General features: G+C 50.8%; 1 protein-coding gene across 7 annotated transcripts in view; it reads left to right on the top strand.

The window, feature by feature from the left end:
- Window positions 1–27,795, top strand: part of NECTIN1 (nectin cell adhesion molecule 1) — a 171,108-nt gene that overhangs the window by 107,796 nt on the left and 35,517 nt on the right. Inside the window, exon 6 of one of the 7 annotated variants that reach the window (XM_077306983.1) lies at window positions 1,861–10,097. The exons of the other annotated variants lie outside the window; for them this stretch is intronic. Coding sequence (XP_077163098.1) covers window positions 1,861–2,402 — 542 coding nt within the window. The 3' untranslated portion in view covers window positions 2,403–10,097. Of the gene's footprint in view, window positions 1–1,860; window positions 10,098–27,795 lie in introns of those variants that run through there. 7 annotated transcript variants of the gene reach the window in all.

Below are 27,795 nucleotides of genomic sequence, written 5' to 3'. Positions count from 1 at the left end.
GAGGAGGCTGCATCCCCAAACCATCGAGTGCCCCAGTGGCATTGAGGCAGGTTCATTGGGGGAGGGGGGAGGGATTTCGGAGAACAAATGGATTTGAGGCTGCTGGTGGGCCTTGTGGGGGGGGGGGGGTGCAGGCCAAAAAAGGACAGGATGCTTCCCTTGACTCTTCTTGTCTCCATTTTCTCCTCCTTTTCCGTTTTCTCTTTCTCTCCCACTGTTTGCTTGGGGTAAATTTACTGCAATGATTATACCTTTGGCCCGGTGCCAGGCCCCTCCATCCTCGTCCCAACTCCCCAGGTGACCTTGGTCCATCCTCGCACTCCCGTTTCAGGCGGAGGGGGCTCATTTTTCCATCGGGTGGGAGGAAAACTAATACCTTCTCTGACCTCTGCACGAAGGGAGAGGGAGAGCTGCGAATGTGGTGCTACAGTATAAAAGGGACACAGAGAGGCAGGTTCATAAAAATAATGCTCAGTGCTGGAAGCAAGCCGCCGATCTGCCTCCGTGTGCCCAAGCGAGGGTTCGCCCAACAAAACTGATCGGTGGCAGGTTTGGGCTTGACGCGAGGAAACTCTTCTTTATCCAGCCGGTAGCTCACGGATCTCCCTGCCGCCGGGTGCAAGAATGGGAGCCAGTTCAGACGGCGTTCAGAAGAGCTTAGATAGGTTCACGAAGGACGGGTTGAGAACTGTGATTGAAGTCTCTGTGCTCGGAAGCGATGCAAAAAAAAAAAAAGTACAAAGCACTTAGCCTTGTTAAATATCGCAGGCATCTTGGAGACGTTTCTTGATTGCCTTAATGCTAATTGAATGACTTGCTTTCATCCCCATCGGAACCCTTTGAAATATGTCTGGCACAGTTCGCACATTCCAGGAATGGCAGTGGTCAGGAATGGCACGGAACCAGGAAGGTCCCACTCTGCCTCGGCCGTGATGCCCAGGGCACAAGACATCCTCCCCACCCCACCCCCCCCCCCGTGACTCGTCCCAAGAAGGAGTCACAAGGACCAGGCATCCATTTTGGATTAGCCTCCAAAAACTTGATGTCACCCACGTGACGTGGAAGAGACAGCACTGTGTCACTGTCCACAAGGTAGCCATGGGAGCGAGGGTCCTGTCCCAAAAACGGTCACCAGCTAACCTCTGGGTTCAAATTTAGGCTTCAAAGGAGGCAAAACAAACGTTTGTGAATCTGAATTCGCACCCATCCCAATTTCAAGTTTCGCAAAACGTCAGTGAAATTTCAGATCCAGAACGGGAACGACCGTTTCACGTACGAAAATTCACCTCAGAATTCGAGTGCCTTAGTTGCAACACAGTGACTTTTGCGCATGGCGGAGCTAAACTCTCAATGAAATGCTGTACAATGTCCAATGCAAATGTTGGGCAAGAATCTGAGGAGGTCGGGAGAAACTCCGGCATCGAGGTTTGGGCAGGGGAATTTTAAGAATTTGGCTGGGGGGCGGGGGGAGGGAAAATGTGTTCCAGGATTAGGCCTTGGGGTGTGGAGATGTCTCCAAGGAGGGCACGCTCTTGGCAAGACTGTGGTGTGGTCAGGAGTGTAGAAATGGGATGTTCTGGTACTTTGGGGCTGATGCATGACGCTGGCTGCTTGTGCTGGTCAGAAGGCAGCAGAACTCTGGGAAAGGAGCGGGGTGAGGCACGTCTGGTGCATAGAGCCGAGCACTAACCCATTCCATAGGCAGGCAGGCACCTTTCCTTCCCTCCCCTGACTTTTCCCTCCCTTTTTCCTTTCCTCATCTCCCCCCGATTTTTGTTTTTTTTTTAATTTAAAGCATGATGTCGCAGTTCCTCACAGATTGATGCTTGTTCCCCCTTCCATCTGTCTTTTCCTACCCAGAATTCCCCTACACCCCGTCTCCACCTGGCACATCCGTGGCGCAGTCGAACATCCCCACAGCCGTGATTGGGGGCGTGGTGGGCGGAGTCTCGTTGGTCGTGGTGGTGGCCGTGGTGGTCTTTGTGGTGCTCCGGCACCGGCGTCACACCTTCAAGGGCGACTACAGCACCAAGAAGCACGTCTACGGCAACGGTTACAGCAAGGCGGGCATCCCCCAGCATCACCCGCCCATGGCGCAGAACCTCCAGTACCCCGACGACTCGGACGACGAGAAGAAGGCGGGCCCGCTGGGGGGCAACAGCTACGAGGACGAGGAGGAAGACGGCAACGGAGGCGACCGGAAGCTCGTGGTCGGCCCCAGCAAGTACGACGACGATTCCAAGCGGCCTTACTTCACGGTGGACGAGGGCAAGGCCCACCCCGAGGCCTACGACGAAAGGACACTTGGCTTCCAATACGACCCCGAGCAACTGGACATAGCCGAGAACATGGTCTCTCAGAACGACGGATCTTTTATTTCCAAAAAAGAGTGGTATGTCTAGCGAGTTGGTGTTGATTTCCCCCCCCGGCCCCCCTCCCACCTGCTGCGTGTTGCCTCCAAGGTGCAGGGCTACCACACGCAGCCCCGCATGTTTTTGCAAAGACCAACCAAGCCGTGCATGCGCACGAAGGCCCGGCGCGGGCAAGCGTGACAGAGACTTTTTCTCAAAAAGACCTGCCGCAGGGTCAGAGGCCGCCAGCAACGGGCCAGGTGAGGGGGGGCTGGTTGCTTTGCTTCTTGGTTTTTTCTCCTGGGGAGGGGGAAGGATTCCAGGGTTCTTTTTCCCCCTTTTAAGTTGTCCGAGGGATTTTTGTCCCCTAAAGTGTTGTTTGTATTGATCAGTGGCTTTGATGTTAATACTCTTTGCTTTAATGACTACTGCCCTCCTTGTAAAAATTCCCCCCTCCCCACCTTCTGTTTGTGTCTTAAGGTGTCTCTGTGTCAAACTTTGGGTTTCCACTCCCTTTGCTCCCCCCCCCTTTCAAAAAACACTGGATTTTATATGTTCTCTAAAGTCGTGCAGGGGAAGGGGGGGACTCAAAGGCGCCCCAATGAATTTTGGAGTCAGAAAGCACAAAAGCACGGAGGGAGCTAAAGGACTGGCTGCTCTCACCCGTGCTCCATATCTGTATCTATAAGCATCCGCTGAGCATCTCTTGCTGTTTCCCACAATGCACCTGTCCTGAGGGGAAAGCAAGTATCCCCTTGTCTGGTGCTTCTTTTTTTTGTTTTGTTTTTAAAAATGACTTCCTCGTCAGAGGAACAGTGCATGACACCCAGGGAGGGCAAATGTAGCAATTTTCTTCCTGTGGTTCTATGGTGGATTTCTTTTCTTTTTTAATTAATTAAGTCAAATATTTTAAAATGGGAGGGGGGACAAGCCCACTACGACGAGCATGCCTGCAGATGCTATGGGTCATTCCGGAATTCCTTTGCACTCCTCCTGACGTTTGTTCTCCCCCCTTCATAGAGAAATGAGCTAGCCTGTGCTTCTTTCCCACAGGGCCAGATATGTACAGAGCCAGAGCCCCCTCCTGCCCTCCTCTCCCCCCCTCCAGCTGCTCTGGTTATATTTCCATGGATCTGGACGGTGTCTGGGTTGGTTCATTTTTGCACATATGCATTTGTTACTTGAAGACCGGAGGGGTGTGGGGCTCCTCTCTGGAGTCAGGTGCATGCTGTTCATGCAGAAAGTCCCTGGGACAGCTCCTAGAATTGCCACCTTGAAATATCTCAAGGGGTATGAGAGGAATCCCTCCCCCTGGCCCCTGGAGAGCCCCTGCCAAACACAGCAGATGGGCTAGCTGTGCACCAAAGGATGCGACGTTCAGGTCTCACTCCACCATTGCAATGGAGTCAGTTTGCAGATTTGCAGGGAAAGCCGAGCAGTGGACAAGTGTGTGCCAGCCAGGCCCTAGGTCTTTAGGTTGCCCGAGGGAAGAACGGTCACGGCTTCCCCTCCGCCACACGCTGGTGCTTCTGGGACCGGTCACCTCACTGCTCACCCTGTTTTGTCCGGCTCCCTGTAGCTATATGTAGGAGTGCCTTCTCTCTTGCATCCGGGAGCATACGCCAGGGTTCTCCATTGAAGCCAAAGCAAATATTCTTGGTAGGAACCCACATCCGCCGAGCCTGGCCTTGGGAAACTTTCCCCAAAATTCAGTGCACAGTCGTGGTTTGTCCAGGTTCCTTGGGCAGTCTGACCGTGCAGAGTCAAAAACTGAGCAAGGCTTCCTTTCGGCCTTACGCACCGGAGGGGCCGTGGCTTAGTGGAAGAGCCTGTGCTTGGCACGCAAAAGGTCTCCAGTTCAGTCTCCAGTTAAAAGGACCCTGGAGCGTGGAGCAGGCTTTGATGGTCACACCCAAGACCCTGTGGGAAAGAGAGGCCTGGCCCACTGCTGCTTCCTCTCTACTGCAGTGTTTACCAGTCTGAACCCAGCTGTAGCCTCTGCAAGGACCCAGGTTCCGATCACAGCATCATTTGTGAAAAGTATCTTGGGTCAGAAAGGCCTTCTGCCAAAGTAGTCGGGAGCCCTGTGCGCCCACTCTGGTGAGGACCAAGGCAACCTGCCCGTCCCTGCATACATGTGTGTGTAAGAGACGATGCACATTGACTTTTCAAAAGGAACCAGGGACTGGGCTTGCGCAGAGGTGCCGCTTCCATCACACATGCACATGTCGAATGTAACTGGAGGATTACTCGATGCATGTGCAAAGAAATACCCATTGCACACTGCCTGGATTAGACGTGTGTTCACTGCACCTTGCGGACAGGCCTTAGTACTGGGCTAAATTAGCCTTTCTCAACCTTTTGGCCATGGAGGAGCCCCTGAAATAATTTTCCAAGGAAATGATGCCAGCTGGCCATGCCTTCCTGCCACGCCCCTGGCAGTGACATCACCACCTGCATTAACAGGCAGACTCAAGGAGGATTGGGGGAAGAGAGACAGGAGGCGGATTAAGGTGGGAGTCTGCATGCAGGCACAGAAATCAGGAGAGAACTCACTCGCGCACAGGAGGGGAGAGAAGGGAACAACGGCTGTGGCTGGTTCTCTAGCTTGAGGTTAAGTCCATAAGGCAGGGAGGGAAAGCTTCCTGGAGCTGCTGGGGGTCCACGCTCCCCTGGTTGGGAATCCCTGAGCTAAATGGACCAATAGATTCCATGTGAACTGGCTTCTGACATTCCAAAAGGTCCCCATGTGACGGACCCCTGACTCCCCATAATTGCGGGAAGGCCAGAGGGCAGCGTTGCTGCACGGATGCAGGGAATGGCAAGCCACACGTGCATTTCTTGCCTCTAAGGTCCAATGAGGGGTTGCCGTCAGTTGGCTGAAACGTGACAGCCCCCACCTGAACGGCCTTGCTATCCAGATCTCATCAGATCTCAGAAGCTAAGCAGCCCACGGCTGCTACGCAGAGGCAGGCAATGGGAAACTACCTCTGTTCAGCCCTTGCCTTGAAAACCGCCAAGGTCTGCTGCAACTCCACGGCCCTTTTCACCACTGAAAGGTAGTGGGGAGCGCTCCTCTGCTGGCTTTGGAGCCCCACCCATTGCCCATTCCAGGCAGGAGACTGCATCGACCTTGACCAGTCGGAGCTGTCCCCCTTTGCCCTGACCAGTGTTGAGGGAGACACACCTGTATTCTGGGCCCAGCTGGCCAATCGGGAGGGGTGGGGGAGGAAAGACCCTTCTTGCACAGCGTTTATGATCTGCGCAAGAAATTCATTATGTATTAAGCAGCCCGGAATGGGATGCTAGACCCTCTCGGGACCCTAATTAGCAAGGCTAAACGATTTGTAGTTAATCTGTGGTGTGAAATAAGATGCCTGCAAAAGAGAGAGAGAGAGAGAGAGAGAGAAATAAATAAATGCAGATCAAGGCTCTTTGTCCACAAACAGCTCAGATGCAACAGACCCTTCCTCGGCTGCTGTTGTGGTTTGTAGATCAGCCCCAGGAGTTCCCACGGCCCAGGCTCAGTGCCCCGTAGCCTCACGGAAACGTGTGACCGCTTTGCAGAACGTACAGAAGAGCCCTGCCAAGAAAGAATGCCCATTTGATTCCCCCCCTGCCTTCCCATGAAATTCCTACAGACCTTCAACCTGAGCTTACCCCCGCATCACTTGACTCAAAACGCCCAAAGCCTCGCCAAGAAATTTCTCCAATGTTGTGGAAAATTTGTTGGGCTTCTTTCAGCATTCCTACTGGGGTTTAGCTGGAGCAAGCGCCTCGTCGTCTTCCTCCTGCTGCAGACGTGCCAAAAATTCAGCAGGAACTCAGTGGCCTGTTGTTGTTGTTGTTTTTTAAGGGGAGAAATGATTGTTATTATTCCTTACCTGCCACTCTCTACAGTGGGCTGCAGCATTAAGAAAAACCCCATTAAAACCCCATAAAAACAGAACAATACAAAAAACTCAACATGGTGGAATGTTGATGGGGTAGACCAGGAGTAGTCAAACTGCAGCTCTCCAGATGTCCATGGACTACAATTCCCATGAGCCAGAGTGCCGTGTGTAGCGGGAATTATAGTCCATAGACATCTGTAGGGCTGCAGTTTGACTACCCCTGGGGTAGACCTAGCAACCCACAAGGAGGATTGCACAGGATGCTGGGGGTGTGCGGCCTGATCCGTCGGTCTCTCTGGGTGTTTCCCAATCCCCTTCATTTTCCTGCTGCATTGAGTCTCCCCCTCTGTCTCTACCAGATTTTCACAAATACCTGCCAAGCTGTCCCTATTCACGCTCCCATCTTAGAATCATAGAGTTGGAAGGGGCCAGAGAGGCCATCTCATGCAATCCCCTCTCCCCCCCCCCCCCCAATGCAGGATCAGCCTAAAGATAGATTCAGAAACTTCAGGGCCATCCAGTTTAAGTGATGGGGGTGAAGAGGTGTCGATTTCGGTCTTCCATCAGCGAGCCGGCTGGTTAGAAATGCCTTTCCTAAGGAGAAAAGAGGGTGGTCAAAAAATCCCCTTCTCTCCTTTCCCCCAATGGACTAATCACATCATCAAAGTTTCTGCTCCTTCTGTACACCCAACAGTTTGCCAACTTGCTGGTGCCCATTGCTGGTAGCGTGCATTCGGGTCGGCCTGAGCTGAAAATATACCTGAACCATATTTTTATCTGTATTTTTTGGGATATATTTTGGCTTCCCAAATGAAAACAGCAAAGGGGTGGGCAGGATGATGCAATTCTCACAAACTTGAAAGAAACTGCAGATGTCAGCCCCAGAAACGCCTGGGAGAGCACACACACACACACACACACACAAACACTCGGAGAGAAGCCAGCCAAGACCTGCCGGATCAGTGGGCAGTCAAGAGCTCCCCACCAGCTCTGCACTGCCATTTCTGGCCGGCTGGTTTAAACCAGGCTGCAGGAGAATTCAAGTTAGCCCCAGGATTTGGTTGTTTTTGTTCTTAACCAGCATTGTTTGGCTCAAGTGGAATAGCTGTGGAATAGGCTGCCTAAGGAGGTGGTGAGCTCCCCCTCACTGGCAGTCTTCAAGCAAAGGTTGGATACACACTTTTCTTGGATGCTTTAGGATGCTTAGGGCTAATCCTGCGTTGAGCAGGGGGTTGGACTAGATGGCCTGTATGGCCCCTTCCAACTCTATGATTCTAGGATTCTATGATTCTAAGTCTTTGGGACCCCCAAAATTTGAGAATTTCCAAAAAATCCCAGATCCAAATACCATACCATCGGGAACAGAAAAATACTGGTTGAAAAAAAATGCACACCCCTAGCCCAATCTGGGCTCCAGACCTCAGGTTGCTGAAGCCTTCCTGAGATGGGGTGACTGTTGGCTTGTGGTCACAGTAACTTGTTCTTAAGTAGGCGTCATAACTGGCTACAGATGTGCTTCCACTTGTTGCAGAGTTGTGGATGCGACAGTAAAAGCACCATCGCCAGTCTAGGCGTGAGCCTCTTGCTGTATTTTTGTTTCTGATCAAACAGCTTAGCAAGGCTTCGCCTTCCTTCAGAAACCTGACAAAGCTTTTTGACCAGAGATAACAAAAGATGATTGCATACATCTCAAGCTGCGGGGTTTCTATTGGGCCATCTTTACCTTCCTTGAAAAAACCCTGTCTTCAGCTCTTAGGGGCTGGATTGCCAGCTACTGCTGTGTTTGCTGAGAAACTATAGGATGGCCAAGAACAGGCTGGACCAAGGATCCGTGTTGTCCAACATCTTATTTCCAATGGGGTTGCTAGAAAGCAGAATACGGCAGGGAAGACCCAACCCTCTCCTTTACTCCCCCCACTCCAGGCTTGTATATTTAGAGGTATACTGCCACATGCCATGGAGGCTCTGTTGAACAGTTCTGGTAAACAACCAGTGGTAGACCCACCATCTACATGTCCTTCTTCGCTTAGCTGCCTCAACCCCCGATAAGAAGACAGGAAAGGCGATCCTACTTGATACATAATCCGAACCCCCAAGATTAGAGGTGTTAGGTAGCTTTTCCTCCCTATTCCCCATACCTGGGCATGGGACAAATAGAAAAAATCTGATGCTGGAAGCCAAGCTGAATCAGGACGAATCCAAACACAGCCGGTATTTTCCAGATGAGGTTTACATCTGGGAATTTACCGCAATTTACCGCCGCGATCTTATTTCCCCGATTGCATTACCGAACTGATTTCCTTCCCTCTCCTCCTTGTACAGTCATTTGTTTTTATTCAACCAAGAGTCGAAGAAGAAGTTCAGGGACTTCCTTGAGGAAAGCAAAATCAGCTTTTGGAGAGGGGTCCGTTGCAAACGCCCGAGAGCTCACGGGGGTGGGGGGTGGGGAATCAAAGAACCACGTAGAGGTGCTTAAAGCAGGGAACTCACCCATTGTTCCTGTAGAGCAGGGGTAGTCAAACTGCGGCCCTCCAGATGTCCATGGACTACAATTCCCAGAAGCCCCTGCCAGCATTCGCTGTCAGGGGCTTCTGGGAATTGTGGTCCATGGACATCTGGAGGGTCGCAGTTTGACTACCCCTGCTGTAGAGCACCAAACTTGTGGGGGAGGGATTTTTCAACCTGTTGGAAAGAGACACCAGATTCGGATTAGTGGAAGATTATTCACTAAACCCCGCAGGGAAGGCACTAGACTAGGTCCCCTGCAGATTCTAGCATGGGGAAGACGGCGAGTCCAGATAGTCCTCGTTGACTGCAGCTGCAAGGGCCGGGATGCGGTTGTGGGATGCCACCTCCGAATCCAAACCTTCCTGCTGGGGCTTCTTGAGAACAAGTGCTTCAGCTGGGTGCAGAAGCACACCAAACAGAATTATGTTTTTGCTCGGGTGACCAGGCCAAGGCAGGAGAGGCGGGCTCCTAGTATTCACACCTGGCCCAGCCTTTCCAGAGACTTTATACAGGCTGCCAGTTGCAGGAGCTGATGTTGCACAGGCCTCTCCCTCTCCATATCCGAAGGGGCTCTGTCTTCTGAGCACACCCAGTAGCACAGTGTGCCCAACTCCAGGTACACCCACTGCATTCTTCTTGGACACAGTCAGCCTGGCCCAGAGGGGATGCCGGTTTGTCTCCCACAATGGCAGTGGCCAGAGAGATGCAGGGCTACCACACCTTCGCCTCCCTTCTCCCAATTGTGTGGCTGAGCCGAAGCATCGGCTGTGGCTGGAGATGCCTGCTCCAACCACCCCCCCCCCCCACACCCTCCTGGTCCCTGCCTCTCTGGGGAATTACTTCTTCTGGGTGGATTAACCAAAAGTACAAGGGTGTCATCCTGTTTTGTGGTGCTAAATTTGGGGGGGGGGGGGGGTTGTCCTTCTCTTTTTCTGGAACATTCCATGAGCTCTTCTCTTGGAAGCGAATGTATAGGCCTTGGCTATCTAGGGCAAGCTTCTTGACGGGTGTAAACAGATATCCGTAGAGGGGAGTTGCACACCGGACAACCACCTGGATTATTTTTCTTTTTCTTTCTTTTCCCCCCCTCATTATTTTGCCAAAGTGTTTCCTCCACTCCTGTGACTGTATCCCTATCTCCTCCTCCTCCTCCTCCTCCTCCTCCTCCCCCCCCACCCCATCCTAGCTGTAATTATCATTGTGGCATAAGATTAATAAAACAGAAAATTCAAAAAATCTACTTTTTTGTAATCTGTGTTGTAAGTGCTTTTTGTAAAAGAAAAAAGAGAGAGAGAGAGAGAGAGGAATATTATGAATAATGTCACGGATTAAAATGCTTTTATGATTTTTTTGTTTGTTTTTGTTTATTTCCGTTTAATTTTTTTGTCAGTTTGCATTCTTTGTAATAACTTTTGTTTTTTTGGGGGGGCGGGGGGGGTGAATCGGGGTTTTGTTTTGTTTTTTCCATTGGGAGGAAGTGATTGCTTCTCCTGCTTTCACTTGTATAAAATGGGGCGGGGGAGGGGGAAGAAAGACATACTGGTCCAACTGTGGAGAGAAATGTACTTTTTTTATAAATAAAGAATTTTAAAACAAGAAAATGGAAATAGCAGTTATCTTTCCCCTTGGGGAACCTCAAAACCATCTCCCTACTGCATGGCACGTAACCTAAATCATAAATATGTACAAGTTGGAGAATTGGGTGGGAGCTTGGTGGGAACTGGGAGGGGGGGGTCTAACTTGTCTCACTCTTTCCCACCACTGGTTCTGGCTGAACTGCAGGGACCTTCCTTCCCGGCCTGTATCTGCAATTCAGTCGCCAAACCTGGCCCCCACCACCTGGGTTTTGCTCTGGAGTAGTCATCCTCCGTTACTTTCCTTGCCTCTGATGATCCACCCGCATTTCCCTCTTTGGGTGCATAAGGAGACAGTTTGGTTATCTCTGTTGGGTTATCTCTGCCGGACCTCCACCTTTCTGTTACCGATTAGTTGGCCAGCAGGGGGGAATTAACCCCAAAACAAGGGAGGAAAGGCCAACATTTCAGAGACCTGACTACCCATTAGGCCAACATCCATGTGATGCTGGGGTGGTGGTAGTCCCTGAGGCCTGTCTGTATGGGTGTCTGCACCCAGGAGGTTGGTAGACATGACCCAGAAGCCCAGACTCTTGGATGTGCTATTTCCTTTTTTCATTCTGCAGTGATAAGAGATAAATTCAATCCACAGAAGAAGAAGAAGAAGAAGAAGAAGAAGAAGAAGAAGAAGAAGAAGAAGAAGAAGAAGAGCTGTACCCAAATCAGTCCCAAAGTGGGTTACAAACACTTTTCCCTTCCTCTCCCCATGATGGACACCCTGTGACAGATCCTTCTGAACTTTGGAGGTTCCGTGAGAGCCTGAATTTCTGCCCACAGCTCAGTCCCCCAGGCTAGATCCAGAGTCGAAAAAACTGTAGCAGTGCTAGAGACTGGGGCCAGGGATTGTCAACAGACTGGACTTTGCTGAACAAGGAGAGTATATAGGATGGACAAAACCATCACACAGCCCCTGTCCTGCTGGAAAGGCGGGGAGCCTGGGACGCACACCCTCCTCCAAGCCCCAGTTTCCCCGGAACGAAAGAAGAACAGCTGCTGGCCGTAAATCCCCCCCCCCCCCAGGACTGCAGAGTCCTTTCCAAGGCTGCCGCTGCCGCTCCTCCGATGACCGTGTCCCTCCCGCAGCATGGCACCCGGCAGGAGACTTTTTTGGACACGCTTGACGGCAGTCATAGATAATAACTAACAGGCCAGAAGCAGCTGTAAGAGGCCGGGGGTTTCTTTGCCTGGAGGGTTCCTTTACAATGGGGGATTTCGCTACGCAGGAGCCGGGGAGCTCCAAGAAGTGGGGCAGTGATCTGGCCTGGCACAGACTCCATCCCAGGTCAGGCCAGCAACTTCTAGAAAGCTTGAGGAAGCAACAGCGAATTTCCCCTGGCCTCAAGGAGAATGCAGGGTTGCCAGCCTCCAGGTGGGGCCTGGAAATTGCCCCAAATCACAACTGTTCTTCAAATGACGGAGAAGAGAAAAGGGCTGCTTAGGAGAGTAGGCTCCGTGGCCCCATATCCTGCTAAGGACCCTCGAAGGCCCCCAGGCCACTGGTGGGGGAGCCAAATCCAGGTTTGGAAGCTTCTGGATATTCGGGATGGAGCCTGGGGAGGACCAGGACCATAGAATCCTCACAGTGTCCTAGAATCCCCCTTCCAAAGCATCCATTTCTTCCCATCACAGGGGATCTCTGTAATCTGGAGATGAGCTGTAATTCCAGGGAAATCCAGGGAAGAGCTGGACTACAAATCCATGGACTACAATTCCCACGAGCCCCTGCCAGCATCATGCAGCCACTTTCTCCAGGGGAACGGATCTTGGTCACCTGGAGATCAATTGTAAATAGCAGGGGATCTCCAGGGGCCACCCAGAGGTTGGTCACCCTCCCGACACAGCTGCCCTTGGAAACTATATTGAGGTCGAAGAGACTTGGTTGCTTTAGACTGGTGGTGGAGGGATTATGTTTTTAGCACTACCCTAATACCAAAAAGAGAAGAGCCTCTTGTGGCGCAGAGTGTTAAGGCAGCTGTCTGAAAGCTTTGCCCATGAGGCTGGGAGTTCTATCCCAGCAGCCGGCTCAAGGTTGACTCAGCCTTCCATCCTTCCGAGGTCGGTCAAATGAGTACTCAGCTTGCTGGGGGGTAAACGGTAATGACTGGGGAAGGCACTGGCAAACCACCCCGTATTGAGTCTGCCATGAAAACGCTAGAGGGCGTCACCCCAAGGGTCAGACATGACCCGGTGTTTGCACAGGGGACACCTTTACCTTTACCTTTAATACCAAAAAAAAAAAAAAAACTTCCGTGTCACACTGCTCTTTTATAGAGCTGTTTGTACTGGGTTGGATCCTGCAGATCTGTACCTCCAGCGGTGATGCCTTTCCCTGGGGCAGGGCACCTTCCTCTAACGCAGGAGGCCCAAAGGGTGCCTGCCAAGCCGCCATTGAAGAAATGGCTTTTTTACAATTAAAACGGCAATTGTGTATAAAGTAGGTAGTGTATAGTGTATAACGCTCATTTGCAGAGGTCAATGGCAGCTGGCTGAACAGCCTGATATATATTATTATTTGGGTTTTCACACAGGGGAAGCAAAAGTCTATTTGATGCTGAAACAGCAGGGAGGGGAAACACAAGATCATCCCAAGGCAGCTGCTCCAGTTCTTGTGTCTAATGAGGGGCGCGGAGTCTGGGTTCGTGCTCTCTGTGACACAGAGACAGAGAAACACCATTCTGAGACCAGGTTCATTCATTCATTTATTTTTATATTCTATTCATAGCCCACCCCTCTGGATCCAGCCCTCTTGGGGCGGCTTGCGTCGCATCGCAGAAACAATAGCCGATAAAACCATTCCATCGATTTACGTTTAACATTGTATGAAAAACAATTCTGTAAATATATTCAGGTGCAGTTGAGAAGCAAGACTGCGAATCCAGATTCCGTGTCAAGGAGAGGGAGAAAGGATGCCGTGACCTGTATAAATTATGTTTCCCGAGCTCATTTGCATGACTTATTCAGCAAATCTCCAGTTGAAAGGATCAGGCAGGAGGTGATGTTTAAGACCTTTCTCTGCCTGAGAATCTAGAGCAGGGGTAGTCAAACTGCAGCCCTCCAGATGTCCATGGACTACAATTCCCAAGAGCCCCTGCCAGCGAATGCTGCAGGGGCTCTTGGGAATTGTAGTCCATGGACATCTGGAGGGCCGCAGTTTGACTACCTCTGAGCAGGCAACAGACCTCATGGACCGATGTAGAATCAGCAGAAGCCAGCTTCTTGTCTTTATGTGTGTTCAGAGACAGAGTTCGGCCTCATTTTTCACCTGCCCCCTGCAGAATTCCAGTGAAAATCTCCCATGTAATGAAAGTGGTGGAAGGCAAGGGTCGTGGCCCAGCGGGAGAGTCTCTGCTTGGCATGCACAAGGTCCCAGGTTCAATCCCCGGCATCTCCACCTAAAAGCGAATTGGCTTCCAACTTCTAAATGGGAGTGATCTCATTGTGAACGGAGCTTGGGTCTGCCACCCGTCCCTTCCCCACCTGATTTTAAGGACCTGCCTTGTCGGGACAGACCAGGCAGTGCAGGGTTAATCCTTCCTTCACTTCTCTTCTCTGGCTGGTCCCTGACAGACTTGGGTGAGTGATCGACTCCAGCTGCCCATCCTTCTTATATTTCCCCTTATCTTTGCGTCTCTTCATCTCCCTGATGGAGACCAGTCAGTTTATCGGCTGGTTTTTGCAAAGAAAATTGCCAGCTTCACACCTGTCATTGGGGACGGATCACCCGTCATAGAGACACTCCAGCTGGTTTTGACCTCACAAGTTTGGGGGTTTTGACAGGGGAATGGCACCATCTCTTTCAGGGGCTAGAACAGAGTTTTCCCGTTGAGGCCCATCAATGGAGGAGGCTATTTGGGGTGTGCCAGAACACGACCTGAACAAACTTAATTGGGTCTGAGCATGGCCAACTGCACAGTGGTCTCCTGGTGCTGAGAGCCTGGGCCAGTCCGCAACCCCTTTGGGCAGGGTCAGGGTGGGGCAGGGTGGGTGTTTTGGGTTGCCAGGGGTTTACATCTGTATTGTATGGACTCATTTAAGTTTCTCAGAACCTTCCCTTGGATATGCTTTTTGGGTCATGCTGAGAAGCTGCTGGAAGCTGGAGATAACCATCATTCAGGTTCCTTGGGCTTCCTGCTTCAGGCCCTGCATCGGGCCCCCTTCTGTTCACAAATATTGAATTGCCTGGCCTGGACCTTGCCCTCCTCCCGTCCTGTCCAATCACATTTCTCTCCCTAGCTGTCATACTGCTGCTTTGGGGGTGTTGCCAACCCCCAGCTGGGGCCTGGAGAACAGAAATTAGAACTGATCACCTGACTATAGAGATCAGTATTGGAATGGTTGTCACTTGGAGGAGGGCAGGGAGCGGCGATTCCTGTTGGTGGCGGAGGAGAGGGCCTGCAGTAATGGGTTAAAACTACGTGTAGAATGGTGCCGGCTAGATATCAGGGGAATGTTCAACGTCAGAGTACCTCCTATCTAAAGAGCTCCCCCTCACTGACAGTCTTCCAGCAGCGGCTGGACAAATCCTTATCCTGGATTTGAGGCTGATCCTGCATTGAGTGGGGGGTGGACTAGATGGCCTTTATGGGCCACTCCCACTCCCAGATTCTAGGAGTCAGTTCAGCAGTGGAATAGGCTGCCTGAGGAGGTGGGGAGCTCCCCCTCACTGGCTGTCTTCAAGCTGCAGCTGGACAGAGACTTAACCTGGATGCTTGAAGCTGATTTTGCATTGAGAAGGGAGTTGGGCCAGAGGGTCTGTATGGTCCTTTCCCACTTTAGGATTCTATGTGCTCCTCTGGAGAAAATGACTGTTTGGAAGGAGGACTCTGTGACATGACACCCCACTGAGGTTCCTGTCATTCCCAAACCCCATGCTCATCAGGATCCATCCCCCGAACCTCCAGGAATCTCCCATCCAGGAGCTGGCATCCCTACATTAAGTCAGGTGGCAAGGATTACTACAGCACCATCGCATCGACTGAGACACACAGAAGACACCAGCCAGTGGTCCATCTCATTTGAGGGCCACCCCCACCCAGTGGCAGCAGCTCTCTGGCCTCTTAGGCAGAGGACGGTCTTTCCTAACCTTTGCTGCATGTGCTCCTGTGACAAGGGGGACCCAGAGATCTGGCCTGGCTTCCGCTCCATCCGACTGACGTGCTCTTCCCCTGAGCTCTGCCTGCTCTTTGGTTCGGAAGTGGGACAGTCCTACAGGGACTCACCAAGCGACGTCTCTAAACATATTCCCCTGTGTTAATACCAGCAACAAATTCCTGGAGATTTGGGCATGAAACCTGGGGAGGAGGAGAAGGATGAGAGGCAGAAGAAGAAGAGGTTGACAGCCTTAACCACCGGGGAGGAGCGGGCTTTTATTTTGACGAGAGCCTCTCCCCCTCCCTGGGTAGCAATAGCTCCTGCTGCACCCCAGTCTGAGAGCACGCCCGGATCAGATGCCATGGGAGAAGCTGGTGGTGGGAAGCGGAGCTCCATCCAGCTGTTCCCAGCTGGGCAGGGTGGGCAAAAGAGAGCCTTCCAGGGATTGTTCCAAGACGCTAATCTCAGCAGCTGCCTTGGGGCTTAAGGCGGAGCTGAGGTTGGACAGCTGAGACGGAGCACCTCAAACAAGGATCCCCGTTCTGCTCCAAACCGATCTGGCATCTTCTTCTTGTTCTCGGGGGGGGGGGGGGGGGGGTCAGCATGCTAACGAAACAGGAATGAATGAATGGACTGAGTGGGAGCTCCGTGGAGTTGCACGGCTGTCCGATTAACTTAATGTTTGCCAGTGTTGGGGGCTGCATGCAGCAATAAACGTTTCATTGCGTGATTAATACATGGCAGTCAGGAAGCTTACGGGGTCCCATTATGGGCGTATTGGTGGGTGTTCTGTGGCACAGCATGGCGGTCACTGGCAGTCTTCAAGCAAAGGTTGGATGCACACTTTTCTTGGATGCTTTAGGATGCTTTGGGCTGATCCTGCGTTGAGCAGGGGGTTGGACTAGATGGCCTGTGTGGCCCCTTCCAACTCTATGATTCTATGATTCTATGGTGGGTGCCCAATTATCGCTGACCTCAACATTTCTGCCAGGGCCTCACTTCCTCAAGGCAGACAGACCTCTTGGGTCTCCTTCAGAGGTCGCAGGGAACATGCTCCTAGCAGTGTTTTTGGCTGGAATCGTATTGGATTAAATGTAAGAAAAAATCCATTGCCTTGGACGCTCGGAAGCTTTGGGCAGGATCCCCGACCCTCCTCCTCCCCCCAGAATCCTCTTGCATGCAGAGCTGCAATATCCAACAAACCTTTGGTGGCTCATCCATGCCAGGGATCTTCCAATATAGTGAGAGCCAGCTTGAGAGTAGCGGCCTCTAATTTCGAGAACCAGGTTCGATTCCTGACTCCTCCTCCCCATGCCCCCAGCTGGGTGATCCTGGGCCAGTCACAGTTCCCTCAGAGCTCTTTCAGCCCCACCTGCCTCACAGGGTGTCTGTTGTGGGGAGAAGAAGGGGAAGGTGTTTGTGCGCTGCTTTGGGACTCCTTTGAGTAATGAAAAATAGGCCAGCTCTTCTCCTCTTCCTCCAATGCGAGAATGTGTCTGCATTCAGATCTAGGTCCCAAAGGGGTGTTTACTGGTCCCAGGTTTAGCTGGGTTGCCAATTTCCAGGTGGGACCTGGAATTACAACTGTTGTTCAGTGATCAGTTCACCTGGAGAAAATGCCTACTTTGAAGAGTAAGACGTTATGATGTTACATCCATCTGAGGTCCTTCCCCTGCCACAACCCCACCCCCACCCCAAAAAAAAATCATAGAATATGATTTTGGAAGGCACCTCCTGGGTCATCTAGTCCAACCCCCTGAACTATGCAGGACACTCACATCTCCAGGAAATTCCTGGCCTGGAGTTGGTAACCCTCAGCTAAGCTGAGTGGCAAGACAGAGCATGCTGTGAAGGGGGCTGGAGAAGGAGAACCCATTTCAGAGCGCAGGATTTTAAAACCACAGTCTTGTCCTCCCCAAGGAATCCCCATCAGCTAACCTTCTGCACTTCTTCCTGGACTTCCAGAGTCCCTCCCCTCGACTTTCTCTCCCCGTAGTTATTGACGGATATGGATTAACCTGACCTGGGTGGCCCAGGCTTACCCGATCTTATCAGCTCTTGGGAAGCTAAGCAGGGTCAGCCCTGGGTAGTGTCTGGATGGGGGACCACCAAGGAGGCCGAGAGGCAGGCGTTGGCCAACCACCACGAAACACGTCTGGCTGATGGGATCGCCATAAGTAAACTGTGAGTTGAAGCCAAAAAAAGGTAGTTTCTTTCCTTAAAGATTCAAGGCAGAAAAGGAGAGGGTAGGGGGAGGTTTTGAATTTCTCAGCCCTGTTGTTTGGTCTCTTGAGACCCTGTTTCTGTGTTGCTTCCCCCTTCTGAAAAATTGAATCTGTGATTCTTTATCGGCCTATCATATCCCGTTTTGCCAATTTGTTTTCTTGTAAAACTTTGGCATTTCCCCAGCTTGATTTGTATGTCAATAAATTAGCATTCTGTATGACATTATAGGCGTAAATAGTACATGCCATACAGATAAATTCTGTATCAATTGAGTGTAAAACCATATCACATCAATTTACAACCAGGCCAAATAAATCTAGAAAAACAATCGCAAAATGTGAAGAATCAATACCATTGACAAGAAACATAAATAGCTATAAAAAGAAATGGAAAACATGTGCTCATTCCTAGGGAAAGGCAGGAGAGCAATGTCTGCTTCACACAACCCCTATTCATGAGCTTGCCAACCTCCTGGTGGTGGCTGGAGGTCTCCTGGAACCACTCTTGGCCTCCAGAAATAGTGACTGGTTTCCCTGGAGAAAATGGTTTCTGGACTTTGTACCCGGTTGTCCTCTATGGCTTTGTTCTCTGTTGAAGTCCCTTCCTTCTTTCTCCCACACATCTTCTTTCTCTGCATGGTATTCCACATGTTAGTAACTCTTTGTGTGAAGAAGTACTTGGTTGAGAAAGGTACCATGAGTTGGAAAGCCCCTTGGAAGCTAAACAGGGGAAATACTTGAGAAGCAGGCCACCAAGGAAGGGTCTGTGGAGGAAGGCCATGGCCAACCACCTCTGCTTCTCTCTTGCTTTGAAAGCCTCTTGGAGGAGGAGGGGGAGGAGGAGGAGAAGGAGAATGACAACAACAACACCAACATTGGTTCTTATATACTACTTTTCCCAAAGCACCTTACATTGCCTTCACTTGCCTCTCCCAACAACAAACACCCTGTGAAGTAGGTGAGCCCTGTTGTATCAGTATCCTGTCTCACACACTGGCCAACCAGTTCCTCTGGAGGGCAACAACAGGGCACAGAGGCCGAGGTTTTCATAAGGACATCAGAAGAGCCCTGATGGATCAGAACAAGAGTCCATATACTCCACCATCCTGTCCCACTCAGTGGCCAACAGGTTCTTCTGGGGGGCCAACAACAGGGTACAGAGGCCAAGGCCTTCTTATGGACATCAGGAGAGGCCTGCTGGATCAGAGCAGTGGTCCATTCAGTCCAGCATCCTGTCTCACACAGAGGCCAGCTGGTTCCTCCAGCGGGTCAACAACAGGGCATAGAGTCTGAGGTCTTCCCCTGATGTTGCTTTGACAAGTAAAGAGCTTCTGAATGAGGCCAGTTGTCCATCTAGTTCACTATCCCGTCTCACATAGTGGCCAACCAGTTCCGCTGGACATCCACCAACAGGGAGAAGAGGCCAAGGCCTTCTCCCAGTGTTGCCTCCTGGCTCTGGGATTCTGAGGTTTAGAGCCTCTGAATATGGAGGTTCCCCTGAGCCACCATGGCCAGCAGCCACTGATAGACCTCCGTGAATCTACCGTATCTCCCTTTAAAGCTGTTTGTCCCTGTGGCCATCCCTCCATCCTCTGGCAGTGAGTTCCACATCTTAATCAGTCACTATGTAAGGAAATATTTCCCTTGGTCTGCCGTGAATCTACTGCCCAGCAGCTTCATTGGGTGCCCTCAAGTTCTAATCTTTTGGGGAGAGGGGGGAACCAAAGAATGATGTCGTAGAGACACATTCGAATTACGGACCACAAAAGAATGTTTTAAGATGTGGACATAAAACCGACTGGGAAGCATCGCATTGAGGCCAGCTCCTCTCCAAAGAAGCACTAACTCTTTATGTGAGAAATGGAGTTCCAATCCAAGAACAAGAGTCAAGAAAAAGAGGAGCCAATGTTTTTGTTGGCCCCCTTCCTAGCGTTTTAATGGCAAACCAACAGGCAGAAACTCAACAGGTGATGCTTTATTCCTGCCAGATAAAGCTGTGAGAAATTGTTCAGCCCTTTCATTTCTGCACAGCTGTAGACACTGGAGTGTGGCCAGCCAACAAAGAAAGAAAGAGAAGAACAAAAGAGAAGAGAAGAGAAATGACATCTCTAAGAGCAAGGGCTAGCTTGCTCATCAGCTGTTCGCTTCTCCTGATACCTGTTGCTCAAAACAAACAGAGGGAGAAGGCTTGGAAGCCTGAGAAATGCCGCTTCCCCCACTCCCCAGCTGAAACAATCCTTTTCCACCCCATTTCAAGGTCAGAGCAAGCCAAGAGCCCGCTGCCAAAGCTGCTGGAGAGTCCTCAAGCATTGAAGAGAGGGTGATCCTTCCAACTGGATCAAGCTCCCATCCTTCTGGGAGGGAGGGAGTTAATCCATCGGCTCTTCTCCATCCCTGACACACTAGGATTTCATCCCCTCTCTGTCTGCTGCCGCTATCTAGAAGGCACTCAAAGAGAAATTGCCACCGAGGGACAGCAGGTCAAGCTGCGTTCCAGAGGAGATGAGTTCGCCCGTATCTAGCGACTGGTTAACTGCCGATCCCCTCCAGGGAATGGGAAGACCGAGCGATGAGTTCAAAGAGGCATCAACATGATGACGGATGAGTGTCGGGGCTCAGGTGCAGAGTCTGCTCCCTGTTTTAGGGATCACTGAGCGGGCGGCAGTCAGGAAGAGGGCTTACTCGCGTGAAATGGCTTGGTGTGGCCAGGCCTCCTGAGACCACAAGCTCAGCTTCATTTCCCCATATTGTGATTTTATTGCCTTTGTCGTATGTCATGCGTAGGGTAGCAATGGGTGTTCAGAGGCAGTTTGCCATGGCCTGCCTCGGCGTCCTGACCCCTCGTGTTCCTTGGAGGACCCACCACCCAAATCCTTGGAGGTCTCCCATCCAAATACTAGTCAGGGTCAGCCGTGCTTAGCTTCTGCAGTCTGATGGGATCGGGCTGTCCTGGACTATCCAGGCCATGGTGGCTTCCCATATGGAAAACGGGAATGACACAGGCATTGCTCTCAAGTGTGCAGTGAGAGCTGCCATCCCAGAGGTTGGCCATTAAAAATAATAATCTATTGCCAATTAAAATACTGAGTGGGCACTGTTGCTTCATGATTCCCCACTCCTCCACACGTAGCCAGCTGGGTGACCTTGGGCCAGTCCCAGCTCTCACAGAGGTCTCTCAGCACCACCTATACCTCACAGGGTATCTGTTGTGGGGAGAAGAAGGGAAGGCGATTGGAAGCCATGTTGAGACTTTTTTGGGTAGTGAAAAGCAGGGTATAAAAGCCAACTCTTCTGCCTTCTTCTCTAGCCCTTCTGCATACCTTAAAACCCAGATCTGCATGATAGCTGGTCACAAAGCAAAATGGTTCAAGCCCCCCTTGGCTCTGGGGCTCAGCAGTCAATGACCTCCCCAAAGCTTCCTGGCTTGCCCCAACTTCCCCCCAGTTTCCTGGAAAAGCAATTGCTTGACTTGAAGGAATGTGCGTGAAGTCACAGATAATGTCAAGCACATTGGCCTAGCTTTAAAGCATCCCGGCTGCCCCGGGCACATCAAAGCACCTTCCCGTGGTGTGCATTACACAAACATGCTGTTGGGCTTCAAACAGGAATGGCATTTGGTTTCAAATGCTAATGCTTTGGCAGGCTGCACCATAATTGCATTTGAGCCCTGGTACTGCAAAATATCCAAATAAATCAATATCACTAAACATTATAAAGTTGAAATTGCATGCAGTCAATTTACTCCCTACCTTTTTGGCCCTCCCTTGGAATGTGCCAATGAAGGCCAATCAGTTTAAATTGCACTCTCCCAATGAGGTTCAATCAGCTCAATTTGTACTCTGCCAATGAGGGCCATTCAGTTCAAACTGCAATCTGCCAATGAGGGCAAATCAGGTCAAATTGCTTTCTGTCAATGAGGGCCAATCAGTTCAAATTGCATGCAGGCAACTCATTCCCTACCTGATTGGCCCTCTCTGGGGGTGTGCCACCAATAGGGAGATGGCACTCTTCCAATGAGGCCCAGTCATGGGGCTTATCTGTCTTCTTCTTCCTCTGCCTGCTGGGTGGAAGAGGTAGTACTCTCTGCTGCTGGTAAGTTGCTCTATCCACAGTCTCTTCCTACTCTCCCCCTCCCCCAGGCATGGGTGAGAAGCCAGCTGCTTCTTTTGCCTCCAGTGCTGGTTTCAGCTGTCTGCTAGAAGAAAGCACAGACAAGCTGCCAGGGAGGCAGAGAGAATCAGTATTTCAAAAACCATGCCAAGGGATGGACAGAATGCGATGAATGTCTTATCTCAGTCCAGTGAGTCAAGGGTTCCTTCAGGCAGTCCAAGGGCATCAGCAGAAGGAGTAGGTCACAGGTTGTGCCCACAACCCAGGGGTCCCAGCCTCAAGTTAATATAGGCTATCAGCAGCCTCTCAGTCCTCACTCTGTGATAACTCACAGTCTTCTGCAATCAGCAACTGTCTTGCTAACATGGTGTGGTGCCTTTTAGACTGGAGCTCTCTTCCAGCACGTAGCTGGCATTGCTTAATTGGCTCAGGTGAGCCAGCTGCGCTGACCAGGCAGGGAGCTGCAGCTGGAGGCTGGGCAAAGGAATGAGGAACTCCTTGAACAACAGCCCCCCCCCAGCCTTCCCTTCCTGGCCTGCACTTTGGGAGATGGTGATGGGTGGGAAAGAGTCAGCCCCTCCCACTGTGGCCCTTCTCACCCAGCCTGGCCTTTGGGAGATGTGGAGGGGTGAGAAGGAGGAATCCCCCCTCCCCACAGCCTTCCCTGCCTAGTCCAGCCTTTAGAAGATGGTGGGGGGTGGGAAGGTGGCAGCCCCCTCCCCTGCAGCCTTCTTGGCCTGGCCTTTGGAAGATGTGGGGATTGATGGGAAGGTGGGAGGAGGAGGAGTCAGGAATCAAACCTAGATCTTGAGATCAGAATCTGCTACTCTTTAACCACCATGCTGGATCTCAAGATTGAACAGGGAGTGGGGGGGCCTCAAAGGAGGTCCAGAACTCAGAAAGGAGGTCCAGAACTCAGGAAGGTCACAGTGCAGGAGTATGTACTAGTACCCATTGTGTTCCTGGGTGCAACGGGCTTTGTCTCTAGTATAAATATATCTGCATTATGCACACACAGGCAAACAGCTTTATCTTCTCCTGCAGCTGTTTGCCGCACCACTCTCCGCTTCTGCTCCAAATCCATCCCCCTTTTTGCCCTGTTGTGTTTGGATAACTCTTCTCGTCCGCTGCCACGCCAGCACGACATGCCGTGGCCGCTTTATTGAACGCGACAGTAAATCTGATCCGGATCTCTGTCGGTGGAAATGGAAACACCAACCCTGCAGCAGCCTTTCTGCTGAATTTAATAGCTCGTGGGCTGCTACAAGGGAGAGGGAGAGATGCTCCGTTGTGACATGACAGCCCATCCATTTTGACGACTCACCCCGGCTCAGGCCTGCAAATGGCTTGGCCAGCCCAAGGTCTCCTGCTGAGCTAATTGCTGAGGACAGAGCTTGTGGGCTTCTCAGAGGGCTTCGGTATGTGTCCCTTGATCTGTTTCTGTACAATGTTCATATTCTATCTCCCCCCCCCCACAAAAAAAGAAGATGTCTAAGTCAACAAACAACAATGGAACAGAACAATTTGCTTTTAAAAATAGAACACTGCCTAAAAACATCATCAGCAGACAGAAAAGGATATTAAAAGCTGCGGGGAAAATAAACGCCATGGTGTTAGGTGTGCAAAGCATAAAAATATATTACTGAAAATCCACAACAGCTAAAAAGAAATCCCAAAATATCATTTCTCAGAACGGCACGTCGAACTGATTTATCTTTGAAATTTCAGAGCATCCATTAAAAGAAAAGTTTACTTATCAAGAAGAACTGCCCCAAATGCAGCTTACTCTCTGATTGGTTGGCAGGAGGAAGTCAGGTTGCCAACTGACCAATGGAGAAATCCTGCTCGTGCTCCGTTAGCAGCTGTCTGAAGTTTAGGAAACAGCCAGTGAAACATTCCAGGGTGGGAACTAAGCTTTTCTGCAGCGGCTCAAGTCTCCACACCTCACCTGGCTCTTCAAAGCACAGCTGCAGGGGGCTGGTGGGGAAGTGCCAGGTAGAATATGTGATTGATAAACTGGAGGATATTTTGGGTGGGGAGCCTCTCTCAAGTAAAGGAGAGGGGCTGCAGCTCGGTGACAGAGCTTCTGCTTGGCATCCAGAAGGCCCCATGTTCGATCCCACAAAGGTCCAGCTAAAAAGAGACCAGTTAGTAGCAGTCTTAGATCCTGGAGAGCTGCTGCCAGCCTGAGTAGACAATACCGATTTTGGTGGATCTGATTCAGTGGATGACAGCTTGCAAGTCTTATCAGAGCTGCTGAGGGCCACAATGAATTGGAAGAATCACAGAGGGAAAGAAATCTCTCCCCACCCCCAATTTCCTTCCAGATAGTCACTGCTATTAATTTTAAGAGTGAGTGGAATTTTACTCTTTGGTTGTTATGGTCCTTCTCAGCCCCACCTACCTTACAGGGTGCCTGTTGTGGGGAGAGGAAGGGTAGACAATGGTAAGCTACTTTGATACACATGAAGCCCGCTGGGTGACCTTGGGCCTGTCCCAGTTCTCTCAGAATTCTCACAGTACCTGCCCAGTTCTCTCAGGGTTCTCTTTGAGACACATGGGCCTGCTGGGAGACCTTGGGCCAGTCATAGTTCTTTCAGAGCTCTCTGAGAACCAGGTGCCTTACAGGGTATTTGTTGGGGGAGAGGAAGGGAAGGAGAATATAAGCCACTTTGAGTCTCCTTCAGGCAGTGAAAAGCAGGTATAATAACCTCCTTCTCCTCCTCCTTTTTCTTGTAAGCGTACTTCCCTCTCTACACCCAAATCTCTCCAACCCTAGAACTGGCAGGCCCATCTAATACTTGTCTTTAGAAGCAGGGACAGTCTGCAGTGTTTGTGGGGCTGCGTTCAGCTCCTCCTCTTCAGTTCTTCAGTTTTGGCTGGGATATGAACAATGGATGCTAATTATTCGACTGTCAGAGGCAATTAGGAATGTCACAGGTTCGGCGCTTGATCTCAAGGGGAAGAGGAGAGACCCCTTCTAAGGTGTCAGTGCCGGTCTGAGAAAGAGAGAATCCTTTCTGCTTTTGGAGTCGCTTTTGCAAGCTGCGGTCTTTGCAATCAGCAAATTGTAATTTCTTCCCCAACTCTGAATGCTCCTAGGGGGGAGGGAACCAACCGCTCTCGTTTTATTGAGGGCTCTAAATGGTGCTGAACTGGGGGGAGAATACTTGGCACTCTCTCTCCCTGGTGCTTGGAAGTTTACAAGTGGGGAAGGTTATGGTCTCACCCATGCCCTACTGCCCCTGGGAAAGTTTGCTGTAGCTCAGGAGTGGGCAAACCGTGGCCCTCCAGATGTCCATGGACTACAATTCCCATGAGCCCCTGCCAGCGAATGCAGTCCATGGACATCTGGAGGGCCACAGTTTGCCCACCCCTGCTGTAGCTGAACACTTGAACACTGTCCTTTCCAAAGCCCACCCTCCCCAGACTCCACCCTTTGGTGCCCAGGTATTTCCCGGCCTCGAGCCAGAAACCCTATTTGCTGTGAACAAATGCTGCTCTTGGGCAAGCGCAGGACTCCTGTGTATCCCGCTTGCTTTCTATGTTCGGAAACAGACACACATACTGTGAAGCCCCAGGGGAGGAAGGCACACATCTTTCCCCCATGGGAATTCAAAAATCTTTGGAATATGAATTCAGAGATGGAGGGAAACAGGCATTTTGCCAATATACAGCAGCAACCTCTATACACAATGGTTCCGTTTAATGATCCGGCTTCTCCCCTCCCATCCCAAACCCTTTTCTATATCGTTTTGTGGTGGACGGCCTTCTTGAAACTGTGCAGGGAGCTGCCCGGAACAGTTTGGAAAGGCAATGCAGGGTAGGGTGGCCCACTGCAGGCTGGGAAATTTCCGGGGCATCGGGGGTGGAGCCTGGGGAAGCGGGGGGGGGGGGTTGGTGAGTGGTCCCAGCGAAGTGCAAAGCATCCATTTTCTCCAGGGGGATGGAGCTCTGTCTTCTGGAGATCTCTGAGAAGTCTCCAGGCCTCATCCGGAAGTTGGCATACCTTTAAAAAAACAATTAAAATGCCTTAATCTTTTTTTCAGATTCCTCAGACTGTGTGTCTTCTGCCTTTTTCTCCTTCTCATAGTTTATTCTAATGTGCAGCTTAGTATATTTTGCACAGTGGGTAAGACTGCCAGCTCTGGGTTGGGAAATACGTGGATTTTTTAAGATGTGGAGCCTGGGGAGCAGAGGGCCAACGGCGAGTGCATTAACCAGTTTCTCCCAACAAAACTTGGCTTGGTTGTCTGATGAACTGCAATAGTGGGAGATCTGCAGACCCCACCTGGAGGTCACTATTAGAGATTATTTACACTTGATGCTGCTAATATTTGTAGACCATTGTATAGTGGATACCATAGAAACACTGGGAGATTGAACCCCATACTTATTACCAAAGTATTGAGGTCATATCCTTCTGATCTGTGATAGGGATTCATTTAAAGAGGACTTGTTTATAGTGGAATTTGAGGAATTGTTTATAGTGGAATAAACTGTTATTTGCCATCACCAGCTTGAAAATAATTTCATTTGCTTGTATTACGGCTGACGGGTCTTCACCTGTTGGATTACCCACCTGGAGGTTGGCAGTCCTAGCAATGGGGAATGAAACCTGCTAGGGAAATAGCTTAATCAATCTATTGATGAATTGATCAATTGATTGACTGAGCCTGAATGGTTCATCTGATGAAGAGCCTGACATGGCAGAAAGCTTTTTTTTTACATGTAGGGTGGTCAGATTCAAGCCCTGGGTTTTCCCTGTCTTTTTGGTCTCCTTTCCTGTATTTGGGTTTTTAAAATTCCCCATGTGTGTGCTCTAGAGAGGCACCAATAATCTGCAATTTGCTGGGTCTCTTTTCAGCACCAGGCCTGCTTGGGAAGTCTGCCCCCCCCCCCACACCCCCACTCTCTTCTTTCTTTTCTTGGTCTTCTCCACCATTTAAATGTCATTCTTGCTCCAAATCTGTGAGATCGATGGGAAAAGAATAGACAGCCGTCTCCACGGCAATAGTTGTAATCAAATTCCCTTAATGTGGCCATGACTGCATTTCCATCCCCAGTGCGGAGAATCCATCAAAGATGTTTCAGTGCTCAGATCGAGCTGGAGTTGTCATGAAATCGGATCGCATCCCCATCGCACGGCAACAGGAAAGCTAAGAATAACCCCGGCTTCCTCTCCTTCATCCAGTGCGTGTTCTTTCTTTCCTTACCTTCTTTTGCCAATGCCCTGCCCTGACCTTACGGCCTGCAAAAGTTCACATGAAGAAGAAGAGAGAGAAGAGCTGTTTTTCTTTTTTTTGTAACCCACTTTTACTACCCGAAGGAGTCTCAAAGTGGCTTACAATCACTTTCTCGTCCTCTCCCCACAACAGATGTCCTGGGACATAGATGGGGTTGAGAGAGCTCTGAGAGAACTGAGGCGGGCTGCATTGGGAGGAGGAGCTGGGAATTGAACTCAGTTCTCCAAATTAGAGCCTACCGCTCTTTACCACTACACCATGCTGCCTCTCCTGTCTTCCTGCACCGTGTCCGTCTTCCTGCCACGCAAAGTGCCTGATTTGCAACCCCCATCGCCCACTAGCAGGGGTAGGGATGGGCACGATCTAGTTCACAATCCAAACATTACGCATAAGCCTTCGCAGAACATTTATTGGACTTGGGTTGGGCCATTTTAAACCTAACTGCTGATGACTAGATCCAGCAGCTGGGATTAAAGGACTGCAAGCCATTTAACCCACCAGTTTTGCTCCTCCCCCCGGAGCCATTTAACCCCTCGTTTCTCCTGGCCACGGCAAGTCAGAGGGAGGAGAGGGGGGTCCAAACTGGCTGTGTTCGGTTTAAGGGTTGGTTTGGGAGCCTCCCCAAATCCAACCAGATTTTTTAGGTGTGAGCCCCTCTCTGACCAGGAGGTCCATTGCAGGCTGTTCCAGCCCTTTGCAAAGCCCCCGACCCAAATGACGGCTCCGTTGCCGGCTGG

Source organism: Paroedura picta, chromosome 12 (genome assembly GCF_049243985.1).
Source record: "Paroedura picta isolate Pp20150507F chromosome 12, Ppicta_v3.0, whole genome shotgun sequence".
NCBI lineage: Eukaryota > Metazoa > Chordata > Lepidosauria > Squamata > Gekkonidae > Paroedura > Paroedura picta.
This window is presented reverse-complemented; position numbering and strand designations above follow the sequence as displayed.